Below are 9,265 nucleotides of genomic sequence, written 5' to 3'. Positions count from 1 at the left end.
TATTCTACAAAGAGTTCCAGGGCAGCAAAGGAAACACAGAGAAACCCTGTCTCAACCCCCCCCCCCCCGCCACAAACAAAACAAAACAAAACCCAAAAAGTCCAATGTTTTCAAAATCCTATTTTCATATCTACTTTTATCTCAAATATTTAGAATATCCATGCATTTTTAAGAGGCCATTACATACAAACAATACAATAATAACAATAAAGACAGACCAAGAAGCATATAATGAGGAAGATAAAATTTGTTGAGACCCCAGATGAAATTCCTCCATAAATTTCATTTCAATTATCACATTCAAGTTAAAGAACAACAACTACTCATCCTGGCAAAAATGTAAAACTATGTCCCCTGCTACTTATTAAAATATATATAGCACTCGGGAGGCAGAGGCAGGCGGATCTCTGTGAGTTCGAGACCAGCCTGGTCTACAAGAGCTAGTTCCAGGACAGGCTCCAAAACCACAGAGAAACCCTGTCTCGAAACCCCCCCCCCCAAAAAAAAATACACACACACACATATACACACACACACACACACACACACACACACAGTTACAGCGTGAGCAGGTGAAGACAGAGGAGGAAACACTGCAGCAACCACAAAGCAAGGCTCACAGGGCTGCAATGGTCAGGGCAGATTAGGGAGGACTGAGTGCAGAGTAGTTAAGAGGAAAGCTCCAGGCCATCAATAGCATCCACTCTCCCTAAAAATTATTACAGTTCTCCTACTCAAAATAAAAGGATTACAAACCACCTCTAAATCAATCATTAACAGACCTGAGTTACAGCCTCAAGACTGAGCCTTCATGTTCTTTTCAAGTCACTACAGACTTTGTAGTTATACAAAGCCAGACCACATGTGCAACCACAGGTAATCCTCAACTGTGATCAGTAACCATGGGGGCGGGTATACTCAGGACACAGCAAAGGAGAACTACCACCATCGTCACTGCCACACTAGTAACTGTCAGGGTTCCTAGCTTCCTTTCTCCCGAGGAGGAGAAAACTACTTCAAAGGCCAAGGAAGTACCTTCCAATGAGGCCATGTTTCCACATCATTATCCTATGAATAGTAGGAATCAATATCTCAGTTTTAAAAACTGCTACAAGCTTTAAATTGCTAGAAAGCTGGAAAGGAAGCACTGGGCTATTTTCTTGCCCAGCAATCTCCCAGGAGTGTGGCTTCCACCTCCGATCACAGGAATTTTAGCTGTGCGCACGTACATTGACAGGACACAGGGCAACAGAAGGCTCAAGACGACAGCGGGAAAGCCACAAACAAGAACAGAGAAAGGTTTATACAAACGACACAGAAAGATGAAGATGGCCAAGATGGGAATACACATTTCAGAAAAATGCAATCAGCTATGCGTTCTATCTGCTTTCCCCAACGTCCCAGGGTTACTCATAAACGTATCTAAAGCATCAAAACAACCACAGTCGTCCCTGACTAATCAACTAGTAACCATTTCATCTGCTGTATCAGAGTCAGGAGGAAAACTCATAGGAAAATGGCAATGCATTATCAAATGTAAAGATTCCCTGTAAAACAAACAAACCCTTGCTGATGGAGGAAGGTCATTGGTTAATAAAGAAACTGCCTTGGCCGATTTGATAGGCCAGCCCTTAGGTGGGCGGAGTAGACAGAACAGAATGCTGGGAGGAAGAGGGGAGTGAGACAATCGCCATGTCTCTCCTCTCTGGTCAGACGCGATGAAGCTCCAGCCCAAAAGAGACGTACACTAGAATCTTCTTGGTAAGCCACCCCCTCGTGGTGTTACACAGATTTTTAGATATGGGTTAGTCAAGATGTGAGAGTTAGCCAAGAAGAGGTTAGATATAATGGGCCAAGCAGTGTTTAAAAGAATACAATTTGGGTGTTGTTATTTTGGGCCAAGCTAGCCAGGCAACCTGGAGCTGGGTGGCAGGAACGCAGCCTGCCATTCCTTCTACACCTTGCTTTTTCCTAACAAATGGAAATGGTCAATTAGCAATCATAATGTCTGGTGATTTCCCAACTATCAAAGGAGTCAAATTTAATTTGTTCTTATTACTGATATTATTCTGTTAGCTACTTAGACTGAGGGCCATCCAGCAAGCAATTCCCACTGAACAGTGTATGAGACACACACAGCTGCCTCACAGTGGATTTTACAATACAGCTCATGAGTCTTTATCGTAAAGTGCCAATGCATTAGGCAACAACCACTGCTCAATGAGGGCCATAAATACAGCTTGCAGTCTCTAGAAGCATTGTGAGATGTAAAGAGGGAAAAGCCCTCAGGGTACTGAGAGAGGTGAGATGCTTCCCATGCCATGAGTCACGGCAATCGGTGCAATGAAGCTGCTCTCACTCCCTTGCTGCATATCCACAGTGCGCACTGTCTCTGTCATACTTCCAGCACACTTTTGGAAGTGGTTTCTTCGCACACACAGTCCTCTGATCCGAATCAATGCCCAAAGGGCAACAATGACACCTTCCATCCACTGGCCCCTCCCACAGCACCTCACAAGGAGATGTTTCTAACATAACTGAATATTCTTAACTGCCAATTGAGAATGACACCTTTGAAGCACGGCAATACGATCTATACTTTGGCTATATACTGCCACACTTTGGACTGTCTGTAAGTGAATTTTCTGAGAAAGTTGAGTGCTTATTTAAAATAAACAAGATTTGGTAAATGATTTTAGGTGAAAATTATTCTGTTACCTAGACTAGTCCCAGCTATAAACTGAGGTCTTCATGTATCTCAGTAACAGTCTTTCAAGTCCAGGTAACAAGAGATCCCCCATGGTAATGAACAGTTCCCTGGGTAACAAGAAGATGACCCTGGGAAACAAGAGGTCCCCCTGGGTAACAAGCAGCAGCCCCCTGGGTAACAAGCGGTCCCCTGGGTAACAAGGAGCAGCTCCCTGGGTAACAAGCAGTCCCCTGGGTAATGAGCAGTAGTTCTCAGTACCTGGGCCCTGGTACTTTTTGCTCAAGTTCCTCCTTGGACTCAAAATCAGCAGTATCAACAACCAAGCTCCAGCCAACTCCAGAGCCCTGGTCTCTCCTTCTTCCAATTTGCTCTAGACTTCGTCCTCCTGTGCTCTTCTAACCCTCCTCTGAGGGTTCTCGTGCACATGGCGGTTGGCAATTCTGTCCTAAGACATTTCTCAAACGCAGTGTGCATCATAACGTCCTCGAGGACAAGCTCCTGAGATGCCGAGGGGCTCTACCTTCGGGGATCTGTGGTGTGGGCATGATCATTTGCATTCTGACAAGGTCTCGGTGAGGCTCTGCCATTGGTCCAGAGCCCACACTGGGAAGACTACTTATTCGCTTTTTTCTTTCTTTTCTTTTCTTTTTTTTCTTTAAGACAGGGTTTCTCTGTGTAACGGCCCTGGCTGTCCTGGAACGCACTCTGTAGACCAGGCTGAATTTGAACTCACAGAGATCCGCCTGCCTCTGCTTCCTGAGTGCTGAGATTAAAGGCGTGCGCTACCACACCTAGATACCCAACCAAAGTTTTAAAGACTGGTTCTTCCATTAGATAAACCCTTTGTCCACAAAGGTGGTATCCACGTTGACATGAACCACACCACAGCAAATAGTTTTGAACAACCAAAGTCCTATTAACTTCCAGCTCCCAGATGCAAGTCAACCTTCTGGATCAAGCAACCACTTACAAGAGAGATACCAGACTCCTTATTCAGTCCGCACTGCCTCGGTGCGGCAGCAGGAAAGCAGCCCCTGTTCGCTTGGCCAGGAGTGTTTTCTCACTCCTTCCTCTAAGACCATCTCCCACTTTTCTTTGAGGCGTGAGCTCTGGAGCCCCTCTTCTCTTCCTTTCTCCCCAGGCAAATCTTCCTCCTGGGTGATCTTACAGAGCCACTCAAGGCCCTGGCTTCGTGACCCTTGTCACAGTTATTAATAGTTACATTCGACGCTGGAACATGAGCTCCCAGCAAACAGGAAGTGCTTTCGAGAATCACTGTTTCCGGTGGCTGTTGCTGTGGCCAGCATACACAGTGTGTTCAAATTAATACAAGCAAACTGGACTTTTCCAGTCCTGAGACGCCTAAGATGAAGTATTTCTTTCTTTTTACACTCAACCAAAACTAGGATTACTGAAACAGAAACTAATTCACTACTGGCTACATGTTTTTCAACTATTCAACCTGCAAAATACAATGTTTAAGACATGACTTACCTCTTCTGAATAGTTCTTGGAGACTTTCAGCACTTTGGTTTAATACAGCCCATATCTCCTCCTCCTGCAGTGGTCCACCCCGAACCTCCAGGGCCTCTGCTAGTGACACATGCATATTACCTAGGAAACAGATGAGAAAGCATCTTCGTGAGCAACGTAAGTGCCCTTCCATCAGTGAAAGCCCTGTACCAGAGGCAAGCTATACACTCCCATCCACCTAAGCTTCCAGTGTGGTCTTCGATCTAAATATACCTTACAGACTGAAACCTGGGAAAAGTGAAGAGACCAGAAGAAAGACCCTCAAAACAGCTTCTTGGTCTGCCTAACAGTGCTAATGGCAAGGCTCCTGAGAAGAGTGGGGTTGACTACCTCATGAGAGAAGACAGAAAGCACAGAGGACTAAGTAGTCCCCAAACTACAGATGACGGAAAAAGTAATTCAAGGCTTTTTGGTGTTCAGCTCCAAGCTTCATCTCAAACATGAAAAGGAAATGAGAGGGATAGAGAGAAGGACCCCAGTCATCACAAGAGGACAGTGGGAGCAGGAAGGAACGCATCCCTGTGCTCAGTACACATTTCTCTATTCTTTGATGTATATGTTATTATGAAAACTTTACACTGAAGGAATGAACTATTCCTAAACTCAACGAGGCTGCTAATTCCCCACTTGCTCTAGAAAAGGCATTTCCCCTAGCACCTGTTTCCCCTCAGCGCCTTGGGAACAATAATAATGGTGAAGCCACTTTGGATAGCTGTGAGGAGGAAGGAGGTTAAGCTTGCGACAATGTTTTTATAATTTAACACCACACAGACTTCTCAGACTTGTGGTTCCCCAAACCTGCTTAACCAAGATGCTAAGGCAGATGAGCAGTGGTTGGAAGACAGAGGCCAGCAGGGTCAGAAGCAGACTAGAGAAACTGCATGCAATAAGCTCTGTAGTTATCTTCTAACTACACTCATTATATTTGCAAAAATTGGCCCTTGTTTTAGTTGTTGGTCAGGGTTGTCCAAGAGACTCCCCAAACACAGGCTATTGCTGTTGTTATTGGTTTTCTAGCAGGGGTGGAAGGCAAGTTCCTGTTGTTGAAGATACTGTGCACTTTGAACACAAGGCCCAGAAATCCTGAGATGGATCCGACATGAATGCCTCCTCCCTGGTAACTAATGTTTACGGCACCAGAACCAGAAGGTGCCATGCAAGCTTCCTGAGGAGGGAAGCAACCCACAGTCCAACCCAGCTATGGTGCCTATGATCCACACAAAGGCTAGCACAGCAGATAACCTACGGGTGCAGTGATGACACACATACCTCATAGACAACCAGCAGCTCTCTGTTTGAACGTAAGGCCCATTTAACAAGAGGGCAGCCATGCTGGGACTGGAAACCTGGCCAACTACTACTAGGAAACTTGTCTTTTCAACGAATAGAAATCATTACATAAAACCACAACTGATAAAAATGCAGACTTGTGGAGCCCACTCCCAACTGATGCATGCACAATACAGCTCCTGCCTCAAAGGAGATGAGAGGTCATTGTGGAAGAGGGGTGAAAGGATTTTAAGAGACAGAGAGAAATGGAGTTTGCTGTGGAACTGTCTCTTATAATGTCTAGAAGAAACACCCAGAAAAACTCACCAACATAGCTGCTAAAACAGGAGCTGAACAAGGCAACAGACGTGCTAACATGGAAGAGGAAGGCTCAAGGGGCCTCAGGCCTAGACAAAAAACTACAGCAATGAAGGATCAGGAGAAAAAGTCTTCTCCGGAGAAAAGCACACCCTTTGGTTATCCAATACCAGAACAGACACATATAAGTAACATACAGACTGAGCAGTTTCATCTTATATCTTTAGGAATACACACACACACACACAGAGAGAGAGAGACAGAGACAGAGAGAGAGACAGAGACAGACAGAGAGAGAGACAGAGAGAGAGAGACAGAGAGGGGGGGAGGGAGGGAGGAAGGAGAGAGAGAGAGAGAGAGAGAGAGAGAGGCAGTTCCAGCAACAAGTGAGGCCAGCCTTATCTTTTAACCTGCTTGTCTTTATGTATAGTGAAAAAACATGAAACCATTTCATTTGAGAAAGCAGAGTTTCAATTCAGCTTCTATAAGAAATGAGGTTATTCACTCACACCTCTGCCCACACCAAAAGTTTCTAAGTTTCCATGTGCTTCATCATAACAACAGCGTATCATTATAATAGGAGATGCGCTGCTAAGAGATACGTGGGTTATTATCTTCCTCATGAACTGCTTTAATAGACTCAAGTTTCAACAGAGGCATCAAGATACTGCAACAATCAGATACTAGCAGGGCCTGTGAGAAGGAGAACCCCATAGCGAGTTTCCAGAGAGTCTGAGAACCGGTTAGATGGCTCCTCAGCCTACACACCCCGCAGAGAGAAATTGCACAAGCAGGACTTCTTTGAAGAGATGTGCTGGTTCTCATGTCTCCCCTAAAGCTGAAGGGGTGTGGGAAGGGGCATTGCTCTCACCTCAAGGGAGTGAGAGAGGCTGTGTTGGGACCACGTGACATGCTTGATGCGTTCTCTGGCATTAGACCAGTATCTGTTACCACTCTACGGTCCCACAAGAGTGAGGAGGCACATGGTATCAAAGGGAGCCACGGTTTCATGGGTGGGAAAGGACAGAGGCAGGCTCTGCAGTGGAAACCCTCCTGAAGGACAAGAAAGTCCCAAAATGTAGGCAGTAATGCCGCTGTGCAACACTGTGCGGACGCTAAAGCCACGGCAGGAATGCGTTTAAAACAGGCGACTAGCAGGTGAAAATCTGTTTAAAACAGGTTCCTCCTCCCCAGGAGAGCATGGGCCCGCTAACCAGCTAAACAGGGCTGCTGGGAGCTTGCAGACACTAAGGGGAAGCTCTAGGGGAGAGGGAAGGTAGCAGGGAACTGGGAGCAGTGAAACGAGGGGAAGCTAGGGTCGAGATGAGAGAAGAATAAATTAAAAGTTAAAATGAAAACAAAACAAGAAACAGATTCCTCACCAGCACTAGGGGGTGGGGTGGCTAGATCTGAGTGAGGGGTGAGGGGGCTAACCCAAAGTAGTAAGGTAAGTGCACAGAGAACCACCAAACATCTAACAGGAGAAGCAAGAAGAAGAAAGGAGGGAGAGAGGAGAAAGAGCAAGGTCTACAACTACTGCTTTACTCTAGAGTAGCCTCAGACAACAGCAGGCTGAGACCCCGGTGTTGCGCTGGCTGGCTGGGGGAATACCTTTTCCGGGCTGTCACAGGAAGTGTGGTTCCAATACAGACCCTTAAGAGCCAAGGGGAAACAGTCATGCTTTACCACACACTCGGTTCAAGTCGGGGGGAGACTGCCCAGCTCACTACTCTCTCTTTGTTCTCAGTTTTAAGTGTGATGTGGACAGATAGTGCAACTTGACGGGGCGGGCACAGACAACCCCCTCCCCCAGACACTACATCCCTCCACTGGCAGCTAACTAGAGAGAGACGCTAAAGATTCAGGCTGAAAAGAGGGCCTGTGATATGCAGAGAAGGCGCTTTAATTATACGCTCCATGGGTGTTTTTTTAGCTTAAGTGGCTGCAATTATTTCCGCTATCAAAGAGTAATAAGAGGCCTGGGCATGGTGGCGCACTCCTTTAATCCCGAGATTTGGGAGGCAGAGGCAAGCAGATCTCTGAGTTTAAGGTCAGCCTGGTCAATCTACAAATCCCAGGTCAGCCAGGAAAACTCGAAAGAGGAGGGAGGGAAAAAAAGAGTAATGAAAGAAAGATGGAGAAACCGCCTTTGAGAAATAAAGACAAAGACAAGTGACATCATGGAAAGTAACTTGTTTATGATTATGCCTTAAGTACATCATTGCAGCAGCAACTATTTGTGGTGCATATGTATATGCACATGCATTCCACTAAAATTAAAACTTTTAAGTTTTTGTTTATGCTTTTAAATAAGCTGGTTTTTAAAACATAATTATTCCTTATATAAGGAGTTTAAAACCCAAAATAATTTTTTATGCAACAAAACTTTTCCACTGCTTGCCTTTTCTACCCAAAATGACACTTTTGATGCTGATGCACTGGGTTCTGAATTACAATATATTTTTAATTTGAAGTATTATTATTGTGGAGTATTATACAGTGTGTGAAGATGTACTGCTGTGACTGGTGTACTAGAAAGTTGAATGACCAATAGCTAGGCAGGAGAATATAGGTGGGACTTCCAGGCAGAGAGGACTGTGGGAAAAAAGGCAGAGAAACCAGTGAGACATGGAGCAAGTTAAACACATACTAAGGAGAGGTAAGAAAATCACATGCCAAAACGTAGATTAACAGAAACAGGGTAATTTAGGTTATAAAAGCAGGCTGGAAAAAAGCCTAAGCTAAGGTCAAGCTTTCACAATTAATAGCAAATGTCTGTGTAGTTATTTGTGAGCTGATGGTCCAAAGGAAAGTCTGACTACATGTGTCACCGAAACGTCCATTGTAAATTCACATAGGGCCCGAGAAAGCCAATAACAACAACAACAGTCAGACTGGGCTTCATGGTGACCACAGTCTCTCAGGTAGATCCACTGTCTGCAACACACAAAGGCACAGCTCTTTAAGAGGCTGCTGTACAGCCGAGCACTACTCAGCATTAGGTACAAAGGCCTGCATAGCATGGACACAGCAACTTCCCAGAGCTGAGATGGGGAGGCACTGCTGGGACGGTTAGACGCAGCTTCTGCACCTGCCTGTGAACCCAAAGGGGACAGAACTGGCCACCAGTGCACCATGTGCTAAGTTAGCTGCACAGCAGCTGGCGGGACAATTTAAGATTTGGCTCATGTGGTCAGAGGAGGGTGTGGGCACATAGAGGGCCCAGTCCAGGCCAAAAACCCTCTAAATAGGTACAGTATGTTTTAAATGTGCTTAAGTGTGAAGAAAAGAAAATGAGTACAGTCATAAAAATATAGGTAAAAAATAAAGTCTTAAAGAAAGGGTTAAAGCCAGGCGATGGTGGTGCACGCCTTTAATCCCAGCACTCAGGAGGCAGAGGCAGGCGGATCTCTGTGAGTTCGAGACCAGCCTGGT

At 45.5% G+C, this 9,265-nt stretch overlaps 1 protein-coding gene across 1 annotated transcript in view; it reads right to left on the bottom strand.

Annotated features, from left to right (window-relative positions):
• Ptpn13 (protein tyrosine phosphatase, non-receptor type 13) overlaps window positions 1-9,265 on the bottom strand; it is a 191,552-nt gene that overhangs the window by 142,300 nt on the left and 39,987 nt on the right. The window contains exon 2 of the mRNA XM_013350866.2: window positions 4,205-4,324. Within this exon, the coding sequence (XP_013206320.1) occupies window positions 4,205-4,319 (115 nt within the window). The 5' untranslated portion in view covers window positions 4,320-4,324. The remainder of the gene's footprint in view (window positions 1-4,204; window positions 4,325-9,265) is intronic.

The sequence above is a fragment of the Microtus ochrogaster genome, linkage group LG1, assembly GCF_000317375.1.
Source record: "Microtus ochrogaster isolate Prairie Vole_2 linkage group LG1, MicOch1.0, whole genome shotgun sequence".
Classification (NCBI taxonomy): Eukaryota; Metazoa; Chordata; class Mammalia; order Rodentia; family Cricetidae; genus Microtus; species Microtus ochrogaster.
The sequence above is the reverse complement of the archived record's forward strand: the minus strand, read 5'-3'. Positions and strand labels throughout refer to the sequence as shown.